Below are 25,951 nucleotides of genomic sequence, written 5' to 3'. Positions count from 1 at the left end.
TAAAGATCTGAGAACAGGAGTGATATGATCCGCTTTTTTAGTCTTTGTGAGAACTCGAGCAGCAGCGTTCTGAATCAGCTGCAGCTGTCTGATCAATTTTTTAGGGAGACCTGTAGAGACACGGTTACAGTAGTCGAGTCTACTGAAGATAAATGCATGAAGATTACTGTAGTATCAATTCTGCTATCCCTCTTGCTCTTTACGTACATTAATGGCTGTGTTTGCCTCTTGTGCATCAGTCCAGAGCCAGCTGATTAAAAGCTTTAATCATTATGTGTCATTTGAACAACAGCCACAACAATTACACTTACACTACATAACACTGGAGAGATGTTGATCAAGTAATATGTTCACCTAATAAACACATCAGTAGTACTACTCTATATTTGGTTTGGCTAGTATTATGTCTTGTCCTAGATATATTTATGTGAAATGTAAACCAAGTCAAGAAGATCAGCGAAACATTAAAAAATCTTAAAGAAAAAATTACAAATTTAACCCTTCTGTATTATTGACATTAGTGTTGACACTTTGTTTGGGGTCCCACAGACCCTACTACTGTTTGTATATATATATCAATATCAATATGTTATCCTACATAGTTACATTACTTATGTTTTGTGTGAATTAGACTCAGAGAACTGTTAAAAATTAATTTATTAAATTAAAACTCAGCAACAGCAATACAAATATGTGGGATTTAAGAAGGGTTATTCTGCATGACAAACACTGTCAACACTAATTACAGATAAAGAACAGATGAAAATCCATTCATCTTTGTTTACAGCTTAGGAGCCCAAACACTTCTGAAAAAGTCACTTCAACATTATATTTAGAAGCAATTCTCATGATTTTTTAAATATTTGTAATGTTAAGTCCTCAGGACTCTAAACAGAACATTAGGGTTAGAGACCCCAGCTTACTGTCTTATACTTGTGTAAGTATAATAATAAGAGTATAAGCAACTTGATTGTATGCTGCACACTTGAATGACATGATTTTCACCATGTCAAATTGAATGCGTTCCCTTCTGTAAAAATTACCTGCCCAGAGTAGAGGCACGATCATCTTTGAGTGGGAGATGAAGCAGCTTTAAAGGCACACAGACACCCACTCCTCTTACAACAAAAACTATTAGTGATTTGTCAGAAAATGTCCTCACTGTCAATACAAGCAGAAGATGCTGTAGTTTCCCCTCACAGATCTTTCAGACACACTGATGATGAAGAGGATCTAATACCTGTGAATAAGCAGTCAAAACAGGAGTGAGGATCAGTCCTGAGGGCCCAGCAGTGAAGACCGTTGAACTGATAGAGAAGGGAAGGATTCTGGTTTGCCCAAGCTAAATAAATAATCTCTGGGCTGCAGCATGGCAGGAGTGTGGGAGGAGGTCTGCAGGGAGCATGGAAACAGTGATTAGTAAAGCGGATCCACTTATAGAAAATCCACCTTCATTATTTCTCCCCGACTTCTGATCCACGTGTTCTGTTGCTCCCATACCGCCTTTCAAATAACATTATGTAATAATGAACATTGCACGTGACAACTGCAATTATGGTGACAGATTAGTATCTTTTAAGCAGGACGCATACTGATTTAACAGAGATGATCACTTCTTATTCCCTCCATGCACATTTTATCTCACTTTTTACAGAATAAGTGAAATAACTATCCACAAAGACTGCAGAGCACAAAAACTAATCATTTCTCATCAGTGAATTCACAGTTTGAACTGGTTTTAGTATTATGGTCTGCGATTTATCATTCATGAATAGTGAACACTTCTAATAATCAGATATGGGTATTAGTGAGATGACTGTCTTTCTAAATCTTGTCTTTGTTGTTCATGGTTTTAGCCCATAATGTTGAGATAGTCAGATACCTAAAACATATAAGCACTTTATAGTTAATAAGAGTTTATGAGCAATGACAGCAGATCTTACAGCTATGTTATTCAAGATCAGGAAAACTGAGAAAAACCATGCTACACTCAGTCACCTCATGTGCAAAACCACATACAGAATTCTGTTAATTGGAGAGCCTGCTGATTCTGAAATGGGCTACTGAATGGAAAGAGCTCAAGCAGAGCGCATCTTTATTTAAGTCACAGCAATGACCTGACGCATCAGGTGACCACTATCAAGTCCTTATTGCTGCACTGAAAGGACCACAGTTCTAATAATTGCCAGCTGTGCAGCAGCAAGCACACCGAGTCCTTTTCTCTGAACATTGTCTGTATGAGGGAAATCAGTGGTATCACACTCACAGGAACCAATTTCTTCCTCTTGCTCTCTACTTTCTCACATATGCACCTCACTGTTACATCAGTCGAGAGCAGTGGCAAATCCCATTCATGTGCCGTATAGAAGCAGGGAAGCAGGTCTTTTTAATTAGCAGTCATTTTGCAGGGTTCCTTCCTAACAACCAGCTGTGCACATCTAAATGACCAATTATAGTTTAAAGGGACTGTTCTTAGATTCCACTACACAAAGAGGATCAGGCTGGTCATACTAGAGGTATGTCAAACCTTTAAAACGAGAGCAATGGGCTGGGTGGTATATTGTAGAATAGCTCTATATATATATTGACGACCTACAGGAATCCTATAGAAATATTAAAGAGATATTCCTACAAAAAGGTCACAATGATCTATTTATAGTCCTTGCTTTAGTGTTTTTCAATGTGATGAGGCTAGCATCAGATACTAATCAATAAAAATCCTATCAACTCTGAGGGTTATGGGGGGAACTCTCCAAGGTGCTGAAAAGTGTCCCCTGCTCATCCGTGGGGAGGAAACAACGGGGCACACCCGCCGGAGCCCATTGGTACAACGTCACGCGCAGAAACTACCCGAGCTAGGAAGGTAAATGAATTACAGATGAGAGGAGGAGGAGGAGGAGGCGAGATAGAAAGCTGAGGATGCAGGTTTGGTCCACAACACACAACCTCCCCATTCGAACCACAGCAGCAGCGGCTACAGCTCGGTGAAATACAACTTCCAGTGGTCTCATCAGCTGACGACGAGGAGATGCGTCCGCAAAAGCTTTGATTCGACCCCCCTTTCCTTCTCCTCGTCCTCTTCCTCCTCCTCCTCCTCTTCCTCCTTCTCCCATCTCTAGCGAGGAGCATCCCGCACTCTGATTTCACTCCGACGGGCAGGCAGACAGGCGGATTGACACAAGCCAGACACGATGCGCGGATCTCCCCGACATGGGACAGCCATGGGATTTATAGTGCTGCTGAACGCGCTGCTGCTTGCGACGCAGGCTGCAGAAAGTGTCTTAACGGACCATCTTCTGGTTCAGTTGCATGAGGACGCACAGGATGAGGCGCACCAACTTGCAACACAACATGGGTTCCAGAGTGCCCGAAAGGTAGGGATGCTCGGAAAAAAATTATTATGCATTTCTGGCACTATAAGCTAAGCTATTTTTGTCTGCAAGGAACCAAAGATTTTAAAATGATTTATTATAACAAATAAAATTGAGATTAACTACTAAAGAAAATACGCCTGTTTGGAAACGTTTCACACTACCAGATTAAGCAAGTCAAACATACTGTATTTAGCATCACAAGGAGTCCAGCAGAGAGGCTACTGAAAGGCTTCCCAAGGTTTTCTTTTGATTTGACCTCGTTGGACTTTTGCTTAATGTGATGACGTCATTCCCACTAAAATGAAGGCCCTGGTTAGTAGGTTGCCCGTTGGCCCATGGCCCTTGAGGAGTCAAATCTGTCCTGGTCAAAATGTATTATAGATCTGAAAACACATCCAATTTCAGTGTGCTGTAAAGGAAAATACACTCCTGTGAAAAAGCACAATCCATGACATCAGCAGGGGTTTCACTCTCAACATGAAGTTGTGATGTGATTTCATACTCGAGTATTTGATAGATTTCATCTTTGAATGTTTAGTTGATGAATTCCATCAAAGAGTGAAAGTAATATTTCTTATTGAAATTTATAAAAACATTGATGATTATGTAAAAACACACATCTTTATCTCTCACACACACAACATCTACACATAGTGTATTCACTTTACAGACTGAGACAAACATGGCCTTCCTATGGTGTTTTACTCACCTGGGACAAATACATCTTATTAAATAGCTTGACAAATGCACCACACATCACAACATGTCAAAAGACGTAACGAGCCATTTATGGCAGAGCAATGGAAATAATTTCCTGACAGTGTGTGTGCCTTGTCACATGTCAAAATAAATGTGTGGGTGAAATTGGCTGCAGCCTTAGCCAGTGAGGCGTAGCAGTGAGCAGAGAGGTGTCTGCGCTGCTCTGAATGAGGATTTTTTTTCTTTTTTTTTTTTTTTTTACCTCTGATTGCTAGTTCCTTTTCTTGTAGGCACTAGATCACCCCTCCACCCCCTCCCCCCATCTACTGCCTCCTTGCCTCTCAGGTTATGTAATCGCCAGCTATATTTGTCTTAATGGGATATGCACCATTAAACATTGTCTGTGTTGTTTGAATTATCTTCTATTGTTGCTTAATTAACTAGACTGGGACACAGTGCAAAGAGGGACACACATACAAATGTGAGCATAAAGACAGATAAAAGAGAGAGCGTAAGAGAAAGAGATCTGCAATCAGCCAATATTTGAAAAATCCTTAATTCCTAAAAGAGCATTCAATAGAAGAGCAGTATTTCTGTTTGCCTCGCATCAAATGCATAAGCGTCTGCCTATTTTCTGGCAACAACGGTAGAATTACACGAGTGAAAGATAGGAATAATCCTCATCCTTCCATAAGAAATTCATTTTTACATTAGATCTGACAGGCATATCTGAAAGCATTTATTTTGAGGATTGACCTGTACCCTGGCTGTTACTAAAGCATAAGGGGGTCTTTAATCAGTGCAGTGCCGGGGGAAAAAGCTCTGGATGATGCATCTCATTTTCCTGCCCTCATGATTTATTATAGTTGATTCCAACACTGTGCTCGCCTTAAAATAGACTTGGGAATGAAAGCCAGGGAATCAGTGCCCTTGCTCCCACCTGCAGGATGACCTGCTATAGTTCTCCTACATTTTTAATCTATTGTATTTTGATTCACCGTTTACACCCTTTCAGGTCATTGTCTCTGTGTTATGTCCCTATCTCTGCTTCTGCTCCTGATCCATCTCCCAATTCTTCTTTTTTTTTACCCAGCTTCCCTTTGGAGAGGGGCTCTTTCACTTCTATCCTCAGGACACTTCAAAGAGGCGGAGCAAACGCAGTGCCCGCAGCAGACAGCAGCTCCAAAAAGACCGCAGGGTAAGCATACACGCAAGAGACGCTTGCACACAGAGAAAAGCACACTGTGTTTCCTGTATGCATGTGCATCCCCCTTCACTTTGCATGACAGTGGCTATTCTGAGGCTATTATACATGTAAATTAGAGTGTAAAACCAGTGCTTTAACATTACTGTAAGAAGGTTGGATGCACCTAGCTTGTAAAAATTTTAATATTTATTGCAGAATAAGAAGTGATTTGCATAAATCACAAAAGGTATAGAGTAAAAATAGCTCTCCTGGGACAGACCACATGAGATCAAAAGCCACCAGATAAATACAGAACTTACAGTAATGAGAAGACAACATCATGAGAAAAAACATATTATTCAATAGCAGCAAGGGAGAGGAAAAATAAAGAGCATGGTATAAGAATGATATAATAAAAAAGTACATAAAAAAGGAGGAGACTTTTTTGAAGAGGATGAAACAAAAAAATAAAAGAAACAAAAACAGGAATCACAAAATGACAAAATATTACAGAAACTGGTACATTCATGTTTTCATTTGATCCAAATGGAGCTACAATGGCAAGATTAGAAATTGATTGTGTTGTGGTCTCCACACCTAGTGGGAGTGTCCATTCTCCAAGGCTAGTGTCCAGGCTAGGTTTTGAGTTTAGAGTTTGAACTGTGTGAGCATTTCTTTCTGTATTATGGACATGTTCTGATGTACAAAGATCACAATCAGCAATTAATTTAGCATTCATTACAGCAACTGTCATGTCGAACAGTAACTGACATCAGTGGCACCAGCAGTTATCAACAGGAAATCATTCCACTAATCCTTACAGAGATGAAAAAAGACTGTTTTCATCCACCAACTGAACAATTAAAATCAAATATTTGGGGCTTCATTGAGGAAAAAAAATCTAAAAGCTGAATAATCCTATGTAGATTTTAATGAGTTGTGGTTGATATGCACCAGGAAGCTGTTTGTTGGCAGTGTCTGCTGAGATAGATATATGTTTAAATTATGGCATGGTCTAAAGTCCCTATTCAAGTAAACTGTAGACATCATGCTATCATAAACTGCAACACAGCCTGAGATCCTTGGTGCTTTCTGAATTTCCTTCTGTCTAGTCTGAAGGAAAAAAACAGCCTTTCTGCCATCAGGGTAACTCAAAACCCCGTGGAATGCCACTAATTCAATATCCAGCTCAAAATCACTTACTAAAACGTTCTTTTATGAGTTGCCTTTTGGTTATAGTTTATAGGTTTTTTTTCTAATTATACTTTTGAAGGTGTTTCCATATTATGTTCCACTTGTGTATTTTAAGATTCTTGTTTTCTTGTTGTGAAGCATTATCATTGGATACGTAATTAAAGTAGTAGTTATAACAGTAGGTGTAGCAGTGGTGCTGTATTTGCATTGTAAATTATAGGAAATATCATACAGTTATGTTCTAATATGCTAATAATATGCTCCAAAAAGGGATATCAGTTCAAACTAAATTATATTGTAAGTCCAACTTTAAGTTATAAGAGGTATTAATATGAATTTCTTTATGAATACCTGAATATGTCCTTCTTCATAATATAAAACACAATGATGTGCTGTGTCTTGAAGCTCCTGTCTAAATAGCACAGTTTGGCTACATGCTGCGCTCTGTGTGTTTAGCTCTGTCCACTGTTGGGAGGCGGTGAAAGTGGAGGTCCTGCTGCAGACAATCAACTAACCTCTCTAATTGCAGTTGTGAGAGGTGCTAATGAAAATAAATGTGAGCCACTCCACCGAGCTAATACAGCTAATGGAAGTGAGACAGTGTGGACACGGTCAGGTCTACGTTCCAGATGCTGGGTTTTTAATCAGATGCTTGACATGCTCATATGCGACACTGCAGTTATTGATTTCTGCGCATCTCTGGAATGGATGAGGTCAGCTAGCCGGATTTAATGTTGCCTGTTTATCATTCTGAAGTGTCTTCCTCCCATCCTTCGAGGTAGTACGGTTACGGTGTGTCACATTTATACCTGCGCTTCTGTCAGAATGAAAGAAAAATATAGTAGTTTGTATGTCTAAAAACATAAACAGCATTTTAGACATTAAAAAATGCCTCTACTAGTGGTCTGTTAAATATTTTTTTTAATTCAATGAAGTCATTACACCTCTCATTTAATACACTTAAAACGTGTAATTTAATGGCAGCACTGAATGTACTTGACAGTGTATTAGATAGATTTCTTAGTGACCCAGCAGCCCATTTCTTTGTAGGACTCTATTAGTGGAGCATGTTGACCCACTTCTGACTCACCCACTATCTAGTCCTTGCGTCTCCTCTCTGCATCTTTCTCTATGCTTACTAGTTCTTGTCCTCTCTTGTCCTTTTACATCTTGAGTCCCACGTTGATTTCAAATGAGACATGTATTCATCCACACATCAGTGCCCTCACCCCATGAATTCATCCATCCATCTGTCCATCCACCCATCCATCCATGGTTCCTTCCTTGCATATTTCTTACATGAGAAAAAAAGGTGCTTGAAGCATACCGGGGGGTGGGAGTGAAATAAACAAAGGTGGCAAATAGAAAAACTGAATAAATCCTTGTGAATGAGCAGCATCCCTTGACCCTAAAAGACACAGCCTGGGAAAGCCAGAGGGGAAATGAGGACGAGGAACAAGGAGAAAGGCAGCCCAGCTCTTTGATTTGAAGTGAACTGAAGCGTTGTGAGCTGTGAGCAGGCAGTGGGCAAAGGCGGAGAGTGATGGCGGTGCATGGGCACTGTTTGATGTTGTGAGTGGGCAGTATGACATGCTGTCTCAAGGGAAATACCAGCTCTTCTGCCAAGTGATGGAATAAATTGATGATTGATGGAGAGAAGGGGGAGAAATGTGGGGATAATTGAGAAAGCGCTCATTTCCCTCTAAATGGGAATGAAAGTATATGGATGACGAACATAAGATGAGGCCAATTCAAAAAGAGAAAATAAAACATTGTTAAAATTATTTTCATCATGATTTAAAATCCTCCACGACAGAAGATAAGTATTCAAATACTGCACAGTGAAAATACTGTACCTTTGAGGGATTTACTGATGCGTTGATTTACACCATATGTGCTTCCTGACTGCTTCGAGTATGCTATAAAAGAAATATCTGGATGAATAGGCTTTGGCCATTTTAAAAGGCCATCTTAAGTGCTGCTCTGGTCTCTTATCTGTGGTGGTAAACACACTGGACAATGCCTGTTTCTCTCGGTCATACTAGAGTGAATTTGCTAAGGGTAAGCACAACAGGAACATTTAGCCACAGGAACCCATTTTCAAAATGGAGCTTTGAAAGTCTGCAAATTTTAAATAAACTCTTTATTATTATTATTATTATTATTATTATTAGAGTCAGCAATTTGGGTATAAAAATAGAATTAAAGAAAGATTTGTAAATGAGGCATGTAAGGTATGGATTGACAGTTTTATGTAATCATTTTCTAGTCTTTCCACACAAACACACAAACTCACAAAAAGCGCCAGCAAGAGACAGAAAAGAACCTTCAAATGAAATCAGTGTCCTTGAGACACGCAGCTCGTTGGTAATACATTTCGGATTGAGTGCTTCACTTCAGGCTTAGTTTAGCTAACGCCAATATATAACAGATTAAATAAATCATCCTTCCTTTACTTTTCCTATACCTCTCCAGTTTTTCCAACTGTGTGAAGGTGCTTGTTTTAAAACACCTGTCACCTCGCAGGAAATAGGGCACAATTTCAAATCAGAATGGCTTAGTTGATGCTGTCGATTGCGGCTGTCCCCCACAACAACTGACAGAAATGAGGGCAGTGAAATGCTGTGAGTGTATTGTTTGTTCTGTGACATGATTTCTAAATGGACGTTCTGACATATGAAGTATGATAGCGTAACAGAAATGTAAATACAACATTGTTGTATTGTAAAAAGATGTCTAATCATTTTGATGAGAGCCACCAGCTAATCAAACACCTACATTTCATCTAAGACATTAATTCCCATCATTCATGTGCTCTGTCCTATGTTATCTTCTAGTTGTTGATAATGGTATTATGGCAGCTTTCAGCAAGCATTTTTAATCCAAAACACAGCTGTTCATCCGCCTAACTGACTTTGATGATTCAAAGAAACACAAGCGTATTTGCGAGTGTAATTATAGTGGCTGTTTGTTGAAAATGTACTGAGAGTGGAGAAAAAAAAAAAAAAGAAAGCTCAATCTCTCATGTGGCAGGTGAGTTTGGAAGCCTTGGCTCCAGCTGCAACCCCCCTGATTAGGAAGAAGAGAATAGCCCCATTGATTTACATGATGTTCTGCCTTCATGGTACAGTACAGCAAAGCACAGCTGGGTTTGCTGATTTCCTGTGCACAGAGAAGCACATGCCTCGCCCATCATAAGAAATCCTATTTCTATTTGTACTTACATGTTCCAGCACAGGCAGTATTGCGTATGATCCTTTGATGATATGTTTTGTGATGTCATTGCTGACTATAAGTTAACAGTGACCTGGTATTTATGTTGCTTTCTTCCGCAGGTGAAGAATGTCTATGAGCAGGAGGGTTTTAGTCGTCAGAAGCGGGGCTACAGAAATATCAATGATATTGAAGTCAACATGAGTGACCCTCTATTCACCAAACAGTGGTATCTGGTGAGTAATCAGCCAAGCAGCCGTCTGCATTCTGCCTGACCTTTAGGACCAACGCACATTCTTCCATCTCAATTACTCAGAGGCCAGGTATATTCCCCACTATTTTCTGAATCAACGTTGTTATTCATTCTTTAATTAGTCTGGCCAATACTGTCCGTGCCATCTCGTCATTGCATTCATTCCGCCTAGTTTCCACCCCTCTTGTTTACCCTAACTGGCAAGCGTGACTTTTACACCACGACACGCTTGCCGTCATTCATCTGGAATGTCAGATGAATGCAGTAAAGATTTAGCAATGTGCCATATTACTGACATTTACTTCCCCTTCTTCTCACTTTCACTCTCCCACCCCCAAGCAGTCCTTATCCATAGCTTCCCTTTCCCACACACTCACATCCTCCATGTTGACTAGTTTTCTAATGTTGGCCCGCCTGGGTGCCATGAGTCATGGATGTTCTCCATATTGTCTGAGTGATTAGATAAACACAGGCCAGGCAGACGGGACCCCTGGGCTGGATCTTAATGTGGCTGAAGCTTGGCAACTGGGCTACACGGGCAAAGGAGTCACCATTGCAATCATGGACGATGGTGAGTATGAAGTACCTTAGTTTTGTACCCTTGAGCGCTGTATGAAAACACTCAATTATACCAGCATATATTCATCATGCTGATTCAATTAATTACTTAACTCACCTCAGTTTAATTAACAATATGTGTGAATTGTCATTCTGCGAATAAGGTGACTCACTACACTTAACTGTGATGCATTATAAGACCAAACTCTGTACAGTCTACATGTCACTGTGCAATTAAAACTGTCCAAAATGTCAGAAGTTTTCATGACTTAAGTATTTTTGTGACTGTGCGTTTCTAAGATTATTCAATGGGAATATGGAAAAAAATTGAGGATTTTTTAGGTGTAGCAGAATTTTGGAAACATAAAAATCATCAAATTATAGAATTAAAAAAAACTTATTTTTACTGCATTCTTGGTCAAGATTTATTATGAAGAATTATCAGTACTGCATCACAAGTAAAATGTCAAAAGCTGTGTTGACAGTTGTGAATGCAAGGGTTTTGCCTCCTGTCTTTTGCTAATATTTAAAAAACAGATACACTTGCTGCAGGTTGTGTTAATGCGCAAAACAGCAACCAGTGACAGCAGGAAAGTTGTTGGCAGTATAGTGTCAGAATAAGGCGTGTAAATAAAAAGGGTGTAGATAAAAATGCACACATCTAAATAGAAATATGTATATGTATAAAGTAATTTAGTAAAATAATCCTAATAATGCATAGGTACAATTTTTTGATTAATCAATTAATCTTTTAGTCTACAGAATGTCAAAAAATAGTGACACCTATTGCAATTTTTCAGAGCTAAAGATGATGTGTTTCCAGTTCAAAACTGAAAGATTTCAATTTTGTCAGATAACCAAATAAAAACAGCAAATCACTGATAATTGATCATTATGTTTTGTAATCATTATGTGACTAAACACTAAATGAAATAACAAAACTGTGGTGTAAAAGACAATTGAATGCTATATACTCTGCAAAGCACTTCCTCTCATGATTCATTATATCTCACATTAATGTTAAAATCACATTTCAGGCATCGACTATCTCCATCCAGACCTGGCATCAAATTATGTGAGTACCTCAGTTTTTATTGAATTTCATACTTTCCTTCTTTTCTTTGAAGTGCTGTTAGTAGCTGAAGTAGGGGTTCAGGTGGTGGATTTCACGGGCTTCGTGTGGTGTGTGCTGTTGGCAGTGACAGGTGCTTTCCAAGTTGCCTTCATGGCTGCCGAGTCTCCTTGTATTCCTGGAGGACGCAGAGACAGGCAGACGGCCAGCCAAGCTGTTTAATGTTAATGCACACTGCACTGTGGCAGGCACAATGGCAGGCCGATCTGTCACAAGCAGAGATAATGCCAGGGTAGTTGGCGCTGCATAATGTGATGCTCTATCTCCAGAATACTGATAAAACCTTAAAGGACAAGAGGGATTGCTAAATAGAACAAGGAAATGCAGAATGCTTAGTTTGATTTGACCATAAAGTATTCAGTGTCATCAGTGAGACTGCATCATGCTGTTGTCCTTAATGTACAGATGCAAACCTGCTTTCAGAGAAACTGAGGTGTTTTCAAAGAGTGAGTCATGGTGCTTTATTGGCCTAAAAACATCCCCTTTGAGAATTACATCTATGCTTTTTTTCAGTACAATTTTATTCTAAAGACTAGAAACTGCCAGTTGTGTACTAATCCCACCAATTTATTGATTTTACGAAAGAGATAATAAAGATTATCTCTGTGCAGTGTGCTTTCTGTTTTCTCCGCCTCAGCTCTCGCACTATGTGATCTTTTTAAATGTGTTCTGCATAAATCCATTTCTTTCTCTGTCTGTACACTTACCACCATGTTTGCCTTCCCTTTGCATGTTTCTTGCCTGTGAACAGAGATGAGCCTTGGCACAAAAATAACACTCAGCCTCAGCTGGGGCGATGCAGGAGCATGCTCCACTGGATTGATGGATCATGCTGTGCATGGATCTAAAGTGTGTGTTTGTTGTGTGAGTGAGAGCGCATGTGAGGGAGACACTGTGTATGTAATCCTGTTTTGTTACCGTCGTCATGGCCGACCCACAAAGACCTCCACTATCAACTGCATAAAAACACAAAGATAGAATAAAATGTCATTTTGAGTTCACATCATCTTTCAGTTAGTGTTTGTGGATCTTTGCGTGTGCATGTGTATCTACTTTGAACAACCAAATATTAGTTTATGTGAGATTGAGTGTGGTAGACAGACGAGGTGAAAGAGGAAAGATTTAGATTGTTTTTGTGCTCATCACACAGTATGACAGAAATGATTTAGGATGTTGTTCACAATCTTTTTTTTTTTTAAATAGGAAGAATGGACATACAGTATTCATATTTACTGTAATCTTGTCAAAGTTGGCTTGGTACTTGTACTTTGAAGCATCTTGCCAAGGACTTTCAAGCAAGATCACATTATACAGAAATCCTGCTGCAACTCCTCTAGATTATAGATTAGGTTATCAGCACCAAATGGACTTTTGAAATCAGCCATGCCAGCATGATTAATGGCGCTAAGAGAGATACATGAGGATGTTTTGTCTGCATGTAGTCCCCCTCATTATCGACATACAGAAAAAACTCAGGAATTAAACCCATCCAATTACAGACTCCACTCTAGCCTTTTCATGCATGAATTATTAAATCATAGAGTAATAATTTTTTATTGTTTATTTTTACTCTTAAACAAATGAAAAATCATGCCAATAACTTTTTTTTAATATATTATATTTAGACATGTGTCCACTGTAGTGGACACCATGCATCAACGGAGTAAACAGTGATTCATGGAAATCAATAGAAGCAAAAAAAACATATGTTTATATATATATTATTTTATTACTATTACTGGTATGAATACACATAGGAACATTAAATAACAACAACAATAGAGAGGATATTTGAAAAACAGGCCCAATAGGCAAAATATACCCTTTGGTGCATAACGTCCACTAGAGTGGACAGATGTATTTTCAGTCACAGAAAAACATGTACAAGAAAAATATTATTAAAAACTTAGTATTTCTAACATCTTATTTAGTTGGAAAATATATTTTTTACCTGTTTTTTTTCTCCGACAATAAAAGTATTTAACAGATATTCCTGAGCTACTTGGTGCATTTATTCCACCCTCTGCCATTTTGGATTTATGATTCAATATCTCAAAATCACAGAGAGAGCCAAAAATGGAGCTGTGGACAACACTCTGGGGGTTCACCACCTGGTAGCTGAGACATGGTACTACTGCATGAAAGGGCTAGATTTTAGTTAAGAAAAGCCATGGTGGAAGAAGTACTCAGATCCTTTACTTAAGTGAAAGTACCAGTACAACAAGGTAAAAATAGTGCTGAAGGAGCGCGCCATTAGCCAGATGGTTACTGTGCATGCAGCGTAACAGCAATGTCTCTGGTTTGATTCCAGCCAGGGACCCTTGATGCATGTCATACCCATCTCTCTCCCCTTGTTTCCTGTCTGTCACCTCACTATCAACTATACAATGAAGGCAAAGAATAATCTTTAAGAAAGTATCAAAAGTAAAAGTACTCATTCTGTAGAAAAACGGCCCCTGTGACTAATGTATTATATAGACATTATGAGATTGTTAATACTGACTTATCAATTCATAAGAAGCATTTTACTGTTGGAGCTGGTTGAGGTGGAGCTAGTTTTAACTCCTTTATATACAGTTAGGTAGTTTTAGGTGGTTCCAATGATTCCCAACCTCTAGGGGATGGGTCCCCTCCAGTGAGTCACAAAATAAATCTGAGGTCTGAAGATTAACAGGGAAGGAAAGCTACACAAATCTGTCAACATTTTTTTGACTTTTCTCCAATCTTTGCTTTTTATGAATTTTTTGATAATTTTACTTCTCAAACATGTATTTAAAGGTTCTATATGTAGAATTGTGAAGCAATTTATATGTATTAATCAGTGAACAGGTAGTAATGTAACGCAAAAAATTAGACCTTCCCCAATTTTCTTAGTTGTGTGTAATAGCCTGTGGACTGATTTCTCTGTTAAAGACCAGGGGTGGATTTTCTGCTTAAATCCAAAGGACGTGACATTTTTGTGTGCTCCTGAGTGCCTTGCCTCTCTTCCGCTAACGTCAACAAACAACCGGCATAATGACACAACACAACAAAAATGGTGCTATCCGAGTCGAAACACCCTGCAGATACTGGCTCTCCAGCTAATGAGACGGCTAGCTGTCTCCATCGACCACAACACATTTCACAACAAAACACCACCGCAATGACAAGTCACCCACTTCCGAGCACACACAGCTAAAACATTATTTCCCCAACAAAGGAGCAGAAAACAAGCACCAGAGCGATAGCAGAACATAGCGTACCCCTCTTGTTTTTCTGTTGGTTGTCCAAAGGTGATTATAAGCGAACATTTCACAACAAAACTGCAGCGCATTGCTGCTCGGCCACAGCTCACTGAGCCTACCGGTGTTTAGTGAAAACAACTTATAAAAAATGTTGGCAGTTTGTGGGTCAAGTCATTGATTAACACATATTTTTGCAAGTTGGGCAGTGTGGATTGGCTCTCACCAACCTTTTTTTTAGCAATGCATTTCATGTTATAAGCTTATAGTATGTTTTTAAATCAAAATCTGAATTATAACGCCAGCTCTCAGTTAACTTTTAATCTGTTTTAGTGGAGTAAAAAGTACAATATTTCTGAAGTGGAATTAAGTAGTTAAAGTACTTCAAATTTGTACTAAAGTACAGTGCTTGAGTAAATGTATTTAGTAAAGGAAAACCTTTTTATTTTCTTCCATCATCTTATCAACTGATCTTGACACCCTCAACCTACTTTAGCCTAATTGTTACAATATGTAAGTCTAGAAAAACAACACATACAGGCCTCCCTTACTGCAACTTGAATCATTGCTCTCGCAAGTAGGCCTACCATTTGCTGGGAGGACGGTGAACAGGCGAGAGTTGCCAGGGAAAGGTGAGGTGGTTGTGAAGCTGGGCACAATCCGTTATTCTGACCCTGGTTGCTCACAGGACACCAGAGAAAGAGCAGTGCCTGATTGATAGCAGAAGATATGAGCTTGAGAGGCAGAGCAAGTGATTCATGGATGTACTCCTTTGTCATTTATCAACGAGGCTCAGCACTTTTCACTCCATTTAATAAAAAAGAAAAAAATAAACACACCTGCTCCTGACGTGAGTACAAAACCTGTTTGGGAGCGAGATGTTCTCTATTCCAAAGTGTTCTGCTTTGAATAATAATAATATTTTCAAGCCAATTCTTATAATTTTAACATTTCAAACCAGCTTGACTACTTGTATTGCGCTACCTGTTGAAAATGTTGTATTGCCTTTTACACCTACACATTACACAGAGAGACACAAAGAAAAAGAGAGGAACGAAGGAAAGTGATAGATGTAGAGCAATAGGTTATATGACATTTGCCTGTTTATTATCACCTCTCTTTAAAGATGCAATATACAACATTCAGCCCCACTAGATGTCACACTATAGCACCAGCATCTCAGACAAAAACAAATGTGTACATCATTTACTCAACAAAGTTGGGGAAAAAAAGAAAGCGGCCCCTGAACCGACAGCTCACAAAACTCAGATCAAACTGTCAAACTAGGCAGTGCTGATCAAATATGGATCAAGATTCTGTTACTGAATTGCCCATTTTTCACCTCAATTGTTTTCCGAACATATTTTACTGTACTGTTTAGCTGTACTGTTTAGCTGTAATATGAGAAATTTTGTGACCCGACTGCCATGTTGAAGATGGACGTACTCACATGTACTAACATGCACACATGAAGAACAGAGAGGCTCGGATTACGACACACACAGGAGTGTGACTTCATTCTCTCCCCAAGATGTCATTACTTCATTATATCTTTACATAGCAAATAGTTGTTTGCTGACATTTAGTCGAATGTCGTAAACAATCACAAAAGTATGAACCTGTCTCCACGGCCACTTAATCATGCAACCCCAGTCACTCAAAGCGTTTTTACTTTCCTCTAGTGAGTTGCTCCACGTCTTGATAATTACAGTGTTCCTCCATTGGGTCAGCTTATTTAGTCACACACCTTTTGCTGTTTCGTTTCTCTCTTTGTCGCTGACTGAGTCATCTCCTCTAAATGCCAGCCAGCAAAGCTGTCAGGCCTGAGCACGGAAACAGCCCCCAAGATTGATCTGATGTGTTCGGTTCTATGGCTAATGAACACGACTGTTGCTTCTCCATACTCATGACCACACAATGCACCTGTTACTGGGTACACAGAGAAAAATGGATAGCACTCCAAGCTGACATGAGTGACAGGTAAAGGAGAGATTACAGCAGACAGCAGTGGCCTGAATGAGTTTTGGAAGTGTGTTACCGAAAGAGCAATAAGTGTGAGCCTTTTTTCCAAGGATGTCTGTTAAATCTAACTGTGTCTGTGTCTGTCTGTCTGTGTATGTGTGTGTGTCCTCCAGACATGGCTATTCTCATAATTATGTTGACTGCATTAATGTCTCTCTGGCAGATGTGTGTCTCCTATGTTGTCTTTTTTCTCCTGCTTTTCCACTGCTGTTCTTTCTGATCCTATTACTTTTGGCCATGTGGAATTAAATGCTGGCAGTGATTGGGTCATTATTTTCTCAGCTTGAAATCCCTGCTGTGACCACACATTATTCCAGTATCACAGCAGAGTAAAGATTTGTTGTTAAGTATCGCATCAAGGTGTTTTGAATTCTTTGTTCAACCAGTGAGCAGTTAAGCATAGACTAAATATTAGAAACACCACAGTAAAATTCAGTAGTATTACAAACTACAGCCCCCAAAATGGCCATTAATTTGAATCTAGACCCCAGCAGATCTGCTGACAAAGATTGTGTGATACAGTTGAAAGATTATGAAAAGCTACCCTGTGCTGACAACCTTTCTAAAACAAAAACTAAAATCTAAAACTGTTTCATCAAAAACGGAACACTGTTACCTTAATTTGGTGAATTTTGAGTTCATTAAAGGAATAATTCGACCTTTGGGGAAACATCTGCTTCCCCTCTGAGAGTTAGATGAAGATTAATACTCTCATGTCTGTACGAATAAGTTTTTTTAAGTTACAGCCAGAAGACTGTTAGCTTAGCTTAGCATAAAGACTTTAAACAGGGGGAACAGCTGGCCTTGCTCTGTCCAAAGGCAACAAAATCTATCTACAAGCACCTCTAAAGCTCACTAATTAACACTTTATATCTTGTTTGTTTAATCCTTACAAAAACAAGTCAAGTTGTGCTTTTACAGAGGGTAATATGCCAGAGCATTTCTTTGCACAGAATCAGGCTAGTTGTTTCCAGTCCAAATGGTAAGCCACCAAACTTGCTGCTGACTGTAGTTTCATATTTATAGACATGAGGATGGTATCGATCTTCTCATCTAACTCTGAACACAAAAGCAAATAACAGAGTTTCCAAAATTCCAAACTATTCCTTTAAACTGCATTATTTATAACTAGGTTCACCTACTGGTAAGGGAGTGTATGTTTATATTCAGATATGCAGTATTCATACTTGCAAGCTATGTTTTGGAAAAACTCTATATCACGCAGATCTGGTGTAGCCCAAGTGACCAAACTGGCTGTGATAAGGTCAGCACTTCATGCTCCTCACTGCCTTTTCTCCTTTTGTTTTTCTGTCTCGATGTTGTTGTTTTTGTAAATGCATCCATTTGGTCCTTTCAGAATGCTGATGCCAGCTATGACTTCAGCAGCAATGACCCTTACCCGTTTCCACGCTACACAGACGACTGGTTCAACAGGTAAAGCTCACCCAGCTGCCCCCCCTGTTTATATATACACATACTCAGTGTGTTTTTGTGTGCACATGCGTGCGCTTTCCCTCGAGCAGTTCTCCTCTATTGATTTTCTCTCCACATAGTTCCATTAAGACATAATGGTGCAGTATAAACAGAGCTATTGTTCAACAGAACGCAATAGAAAACATAATGCCTATTTTTACCTGTTCACTTGGAGGAGATAAGGTAGATAAAAGAGATTTAGCACAAGTCTAGTCTCCTCACAGGGTCGCAGTATTCACAGTGGCGACCTTCTGTCTGATAACGCCTTATCTGCCTCCCATCTCCCAGTCACACTGGGTGATCCACTGCCACTGCAACACATGTTGAGGGCAGTAACAGAGAGAAATATATTCTTTCTCTGCCTCTCCTCCTCCGCCGTGCTTCCATCTGCTCTGATGTATTTGTGTGTGTGTGTGTGTGTTTATGTGTGTGTGTGTGTGTGTGTATGTGTGTGTGTGCGTCTGTGTGCATCTGTGTGTGTGGGAGTGAGAAGGGAGTATTTGGGGTTGCCATTGTAGCAGTTGCTGACTGTCGGGCACAACTCGCTAGCTAATCAGCTGGTTGTTATAAATAGCTGCCTGTCTGTAGCAAAGCATGCTGGGAGAGCAGGGTTGACTCTTTGCAGTGTCCCTGTGGGGAGCAGAGGGATGGAGAGATAGACACATATCACGTGGTGCACACAAAACACTGATATGTGCAAACATATTCAGTCAGACTGAGAGGAATGATGGATGTCTGTGTGTTCAAACACACATGTACATGATTTCAATATCAAGTAAAATCTCCAAATGTCCAGTAAGCCATACATCCCCAAAATTAAATCATGTAGCCTCTCCATGAGCAAATGTCCTTCAGGTCATAGAATTACAGAGGCAAATTTTAATTGATTTATGGCTACAGAAAATGCTAAATCTTTTCTGTTAAAGATTTCTTCACTCTAGTCAGACATCAACAAAAACAGGAGTTGCATCAAATCTGGGGAATCTTATCTCAGACTTAACCCACAATATACTCGTTATAAATTTATGTAAAGTCATGTAAATCCTCTTAAGCATATTCTGCTTTTTACTGTCACCAGTCACGGCACACGATGTGCTGGAGAGGTGTCTGCTGCAGCCAACAACAACATTTGCGGTGTGGGAGTCGCCTACAACTCCAAGGTGGCAGGTGTGTGTCATTTTGAAGCTGCAGTTTGGAAAGTGAGAGGAATAACAATGAGCAGACAGCAAATGACGATTCTGATAATGGTATGATGAAAGGATCAGTGGTATGATAAGGGTGATTTACTGTGAGGGAATTGCTGTATGTATCACGTATAACATATAGGTAATCGTGGAAGAACATTGCTGCAGTGTTTGGTATTGAAGCACGTTTAAATGGTATACCTTTACTCATGGAATTATTGAAAATAACAGTAGAGGTCAGTTAGAGTCCACATAGCAACATGACAACAGCATTTATCCAGACAGCTCCATGTGTCCATTGCATATTGATTTTTCTTGAAATTTGCTCAGGGAGTAACAAAGTAGAAATAAGAAAATGAGTATTGACTGCTTGATTTGTGTGCTGTGAGGAAGCTGACATCACCGTCTTGCCATTGTTAGGGACTTAGATGCTATAAAGGTGTTGTATTGTACTTTCTTGATACTGTAGTTATTGCAAACCTAACCAGCTGATAAGGATTTTATAGATCTGTTGTTTATAGCTACGTAGTGTTCCAGCAGCACTAACAATACATAGAGTAATAAAAGATACAATAAGTCAATAGAAGCCAGAGTTTTAATGTCAGATTCACACGGAGATGCTGCTCCTTCAGGTATCAGGATGCTGGACCAGCCCTTTATGACTGACATCATTGAGGCCTCATCCATCAGCCACATGCCCCAGGTTATTGATATCTACAGCGCCAGCTGGGGACCAACTGATGACGGCAAGACGGTGGACGGACCCCGAGAGCTCACCCTTCAGGCTATGGCTGATGGCGTCAACAAGGTAAGGCGGCATCACACCTGCTGTGCTGAGGGTTTCATAATAATGTCAATAATAAGTGTGCCCTAAAGAAACTGGTGTAAATTTAAATATTTGACACACAGAAAGCTCAAATAAATTTACTGGACTGCCAGCACTCTCTACACAATGACTTTAATTTGCTCTCATCATTGACTTTTAAGCCTGAATGTGAATGTTTCCTGTTGACAGCTGCAATTCGGACACGGCTATCCCCCAGTTTCTGCTGTCTCTATGTTTTGGTTAAAATGATTACAGTGACGTTGGCATTTACCTGTGTACTTGTGTATTTCTTTGTGTTTATTATTGTTTTTTCATTCCCCTCTTTTGACTGCTGTGTGTTAAGCAAATTTCTATTTGGGCATGAGTCATTAAAGTTCTCCTTTCCTCCCCTCTACTTGACTAATACAAAGATGAAAAGGTGTACAAACCAAGGTTGCTATGTGCTCTGTGTTGTTTAGAGCTGCAACAATTAGTCGATTAATCAATCTACAGAAAATCATAATTATTTTGATGATCAATTAATTGTTTCAAGTCATTTTTTTAAGAAAAAAAAAATCCAAATTCTCTGATTCCAACTTCGCAAAAGTGAATACTTTCTTGTTTCTTTAGTCTTCTGTGATAGTAAACTGAATGTTTTTGGGTTGTGGACTGTTGGTTGGGACAAAAGAAGATGGTTTGAGGGTTTAAATTTAGGCTTTGGGAATCAGTAATAGACATTTTTCATCATTTTCTGACATTTCATAGACCAAACAACTAATCAATTAATAGAGAAATATAATCGACAGATTTATTGATAATGCATCCCTAAAGTGTGTGCTACTTTGTACTGCACAAGATTGTTGTCTTATTACTGAACCATAGCCCCAAAAAAGTTAGAGTGTAGTTTCTTGCTCAAGGACACTACAACAAGGTGAAAACTCTCCGAGGCCCACTGTTTGAAGGGCAGTTTTCTTAGACACACACACACACACGCAGAGTTGCCATGCTAACAGTGCCACTGCCAATTACTTGCTTGATTAATCATCATATGCACCATGTGCAGGCAGGTGTGGGTTGCTCTAAAATGACCCTGTTGCAGGCAGGGTAGCTGAGTAGGAGCAAAACTGACTGTAATCTCTGATCATGTAAACACAACTAATCAAGCAGCTATTCTGCAATCTTCCTCTTTGATTCTAATGATCACTTATATAAGCTACTGTGTAGGCTGAGCATGATGTGCACTGTGCAAAAAAATTAAAAACTAAGGAGCACATTATGTTATATTAACAACTGAGTCAAGGAGAGTGTCTTTAAGTTTGCTTCTTAAGCATAACTGTGCAAATTGCCACAGATAATGGAAATAAATGACACAGGTTGCTGCGCAAAATTAAAGCACTTTGTTTGGATTGTGCAGGAGACAGAAGACAGAGGGCTTCAAGCTCATAGCTGAGCTTAACGGTACTCAAACCTCTCTTTGCAATTCAAATAGAGAGACATAAATAAGCATCGTGAAGGGAAGGACATGCCACTCCTCCTCCACTTGATCCCTTTGTTCTGTTGGGAAACGGCCGGCCTTTTGTAGAAAACAGGTGCAGCATTTGGTGAAGAGGATGCTCTCTGTGTGGAGGCAGGATCAGTTGTTTCATGTTTCAAGGCTCTCTATCAGTAACAAAGATGACATTTTTACTGTGTGTTTGTACAAATAGGAGGTATTATGCTCCATTGCAAAACGTAGGTGCAGAAAGGACATAAATATTTGATGTTTTTGTCCCTTGACTACTATAAAGTAAATAAACAAGTTAGAGTTGCTCTAATATGTTCTGAATAGTGCAGCAAGCAAGAATTTTGATGAAACTGAGCGATAAGATTGTATGCTTGTGTCTCTGTAGTGGTTTCCTTTTAAAATGAGTTTAGCATTTCACTGAATACCTTTAAGGGTTATCTTAATCATAAGTTATCTTTCTAAATTTTTAATTCTTCTTTATAGAATTGCTGTTTCCAGTGTTCCTCAGAGCCTGACTGTATTCAAGATTAAAAACCACCAGGCTTTTGCCATCAGAGATATGGAACAACCTGCATAGTATTGTTGTAATCAGCATTGTTGCACAATCTTTAAATGTGCACTTTATAATACAGCTTTACAATAACCTTTGACTTTTATTGTTTTTGCATTGCTGTTGTCCCGTGAGGCTTGCATTTCTAATCTGTTCTTATACATTGGAATATACTAGTGGGAATGTATTTTATGGGAAAAGACAAACAGGAGCAAAATGTTGATATTCATGGGGACAACCGTTACTGAAAATACGTTGTCATAAGTTGGCACACGATACACAGAATTGTGCTTATCTCAGAGCTACCTGGAAAAAAAGATTTTCTTTAATACTTGTAGGCAGGAGACAGAACCAGTTTAGAACTAAACTGTGTGCTGTCTGTTACTTAAATGTGATGCTTTGTGCTGTTCTTCTTTTCGTCTCCACCAGTTTTCCCCAAATCTTTCTTTCTTCCTCAGAAAAAAAGCACCCACACTCCAAAATACAACAAACCCTGCATCTACTCCATACAATCACTTTGAATGTGGGCACAGTTGTAATGGATTTCAGGTCATGAGGCAGTTTGTCAGTTTTCAGTGGCTTTATCTGTCTTTGTTATATAATTGTGATAAAAATTACACTGACACCTGCTGTATACTTACAGACAGGTGAAATTCCCTAATTCCCAATTCTCATTTCACCCATGGCAGTCCCACTTGAACTGATGACACTTGATGTATTTTGATGTAACTTGGATAATGATGTTGTTTCAGGGGCGAGGAGGGAAAGGCAGCATCTACGTTTGGGCATCAGGAGATGGTGGTAGCTATGACGACTGCAACTGTGATGGTTATGCCTCAAGTATGTGGACAATTTCCATCAACTCAGCCATCAATGATGGACGCACCGCCTTGTATGATGAGAGCTGCTCCTCCACCCTTGCGTCCACATTCAGCAACGGACGCAAGAGGAACCCAGAGGCTGGCGTTGTGAGTGTGTTTATTTTTAAGTAAATGGATGTTTCACATGATTGAAACATCTCAAATGTATGGAAGAAGATTAGGGCCACATGTGAAAAATGTATTTAAGTTCTGAGTTTAGACTCAGAACTCAAATACATTCTGAGTTTAAATGTATTTGAATGAATGTTTGTTGTAAAGTTTGACATTTTTCTGTTGTGGTCCCCGAAGTTGACTATTTCAGTGGATATGTGTACTTCAAGCATTTACAGATGACTCAATACTTGTTGATAATGTTTTATGTTTTTCAAGGATGTGTCCTTATTCACAGATTGAACTGTAAATAGCTTCTTTTCAGTTTGCCTAGCAGACAGTGTATCCTGGGCCTTTCAGGAGATAAGAAGAAACCAGGGATAAAACTTGAGAAGCTGTTATGCTGTAATTGCCGGCTGGTTGTGAAAAACGGAGGTTTAGGAGGAGGAATAGCTCTTCTCTCCTGCTCTAGATTCTCAAAGAGGCCACCATACTGTGTTGATCACAGCATTTGGGGCATAGTGGATGTGTTATTAAGAGGAAAAAATAGATGGGAGAAATATGTTTTTACAGACTTGTGGTCTGCCTCGATTAGTTCTTATTGTCCAAAATGTATTACACTACTGTAATACTAGTGGCATGGCTTGAGGCAAGCTTGATGGCAATGTCGGTCGGTTCACCCCTTTGGTCCAGAGTGACACATCTCAACAACTATTGAATAAATTGCCATAAAATGTGAAACATTCTTGTCTCCTCAGGATAAATAAACTTTGGTGTCCCCTGACTTCACAAAGCAACATCATCTCTTTGATTTTTGACCAAAGTTTTGCAAAACATAACATTCCCATCAGCGTCAGCCGTACTGTGTATAGTGCTAATTAGCAAGTGTTAGCATGCTAACATGCTAAACTAATATGATGAACATGGTAAACTTCATACCCGCTAAACATCAGCATGTTAGCATTGTCATTGTGAGCATGTTGCTATGCTAGCATTAGCATTTAGCTCAAAGTACTGAGTCGCTAGAAGGGCTGTAGACTCCAGGAGGGATATTTACTGAGGATTTGCACCCCCTTTTTGTGCTAAACAGTCAACTTGCATTTGTCCTTATTTACTAAAGGACTGCACCACAGTTTAGTGCCAGTTAGAAAAGAAGAAAAGTGGAACTGCTGAAAAAATGTGTGTTTGGTCTCATGAAATATATATTTTAAAGTGTTCCTGTTCAGAGGTGAAAAATATTGAAGGAGGAAATGGAAATTTAAACAAATACCCTTTAAGCACCTGATTTCACTGCAAACTGACCACTGCAGCAGAGGAACCAGCATCTTAGAAAAGTGTAAAATCTGCCACCTTGTTTTATCAGATACACACAGAGACTATAGCAGGGAGAAACAGAGAGAGAGCGAGAAAGGGAAATTTATTTATAGATGCATCATAAAGTTACTTTACCGAAGCTCACCACTCAGCACAACACAATAATATAGAGCCTTTCTTTTTCTCCCAGAGCTCCTGCTTGTTTTTACTAACTTTTAATGGCTCACAGCAGCTCCAGCCCAGTTCAATATGATTGTAGAAGTCAGTAATTAAGTGGGCTGTTATCTATTTATTATTTTTTCTCCATTTATAGAAATGATCTAGTCAAAGGAGTTTCACCAAAAGTCATTCAATCACTGATGTTTTTCTTGAGCTGACTTCAGGTTATTTAATAATCATTGTTATATACAAAGCCGTCTTCTTGTGGATTCAAAACACACTTTGCAAAATGCGTCAAACCACCCAGGGCAAATCAGATGAACTGGCAAATACCCCACTAAATTGAAAAATTTTGCACCCCTGACAGTGCCTAGTAAATACCCTGTTAGTCTTGTTTTTTATTATCATGACAAAGGAAACCATGAGGAGAGAGAAAGAGTTAATTTCCACCAACTGCTTTACTGTATGTGCTTTTTCTGCATGGGTGGGAAGAAAAGTAACAAAGCAAACACGTGAGACACCAAAGTGAATCTAGTGACTGACTTAAGCATACACAAATGGGCTATAGCTGTATAACTGGCTCACGAGTATTTGAACATTTACCTGAAGAATTGTGTCACAAGTGGGTGGTCCCTGAATAAATGAGTGGATGAATCACTAGAATCAAATAAACCCAGAGTGCACATATCATCTTTGAAAAGAGAGACAGCGAGGCTTGACAGATGATGCAGACTTCCTTTTCACAGAGGACAATTGCTTAACCTTGACAGTTAATGTTAGGGAAAATTGAATGCTCTTATATCTAAGCACACCTGCTGAGAATATTGACTGACATTCTATATCATGCTCGTGTGTAAAAAATAGTTTCCCAGTGTACAAAGGCAACCGTGTTTGTGTTTGTGATTATGCAAATCACCTCTGTTGACAGAGTCACCGATCTTCCCTAGGGTTTCTCTTCTAATTGCAGTCAATCTGTTATCATTTCTAATTAAGCACCAAATTAAAGAAATAAATGTTTAGTCAATAAATATAAGCATAACTTATGTGCTGTGTGTTAATACCACAGCTCACTATGCATCCTTTTTCCTATCTTTGCTCCAAAATTCATATTAAAGCAAAAGATTATATCGTCATTGGAC

The 25,951-nt window shown here is 39.2% G+C and overlaps 1 protein-coding gene across 1 annotated transcript in view; it reads left to right on the top strand.

Annotated features, from left to right (window-relative positions):
- The first annotated feature begins 2,774 nt into the window (after positions 1 to 2,774).
- Positions 2,775 to 25,951, top strand: part of pcsk2 (proprotein convertase subtilisin/kexin type 2) — a 31,125-nt gene continuing 7,948 nt past the window's right edge. The window contains exons 1-9 of the mRNA XM_042433584.1: positions 2,775 to 3,374; positions 5,167 to 5,271; positions 9,789 to 9,902; positions 10,382 to 10,490; positions 11,515 to 11,552; positions 18,210 to 18,286; positions 19,404 to 19,492; positions 20,142 to 20,317; positions 23,121 to 23,336. Coding sequence (XP_042289518.1) covers positions 3,192 to 3,374; positions 5,167 to 5,271; positions 9,789 to 9,902; positions 10,382 to 10,490; positions 11,515 to 11,552; positions 18,210 to 18,286; positions 19,404 to 19,492; positions 20,142 to 20,317; positions 23,121 to 23,336 — 1,107 coding nt within the window. The 5' untranslated portion in view covers positions 2,775 to 3,191. The remainder of the gene's footprint in view (positions 3,375 to 5,166; positions 5,272 to 9,788; positions 9,903 to 10,381; positions 10,491 to 11,514; positions 11,553 to 18,209; positions 18,287 to 19,403; positions 19,493 to 20,141; positions 20,318 to 23,120; positions 23,337 to 25,951) is intronic.

The sequence above is a fragment of the Thunnus maccoyii genome, chromosome 14, assembly GCF_910596095.1.
Source record: "Thunnus maccoyii chromosome 14, fThuMac1.1, whole genome shotgun sequence".
NCBI lineage: Eukaryota > Metazoa > Chordata > Actinopteri > Scombriformes > Scombridae > Thunnus > Thunnus maccoyii.
This window is presented reverse-complemented; position numbering and strand designations above follow the sequence as displayed.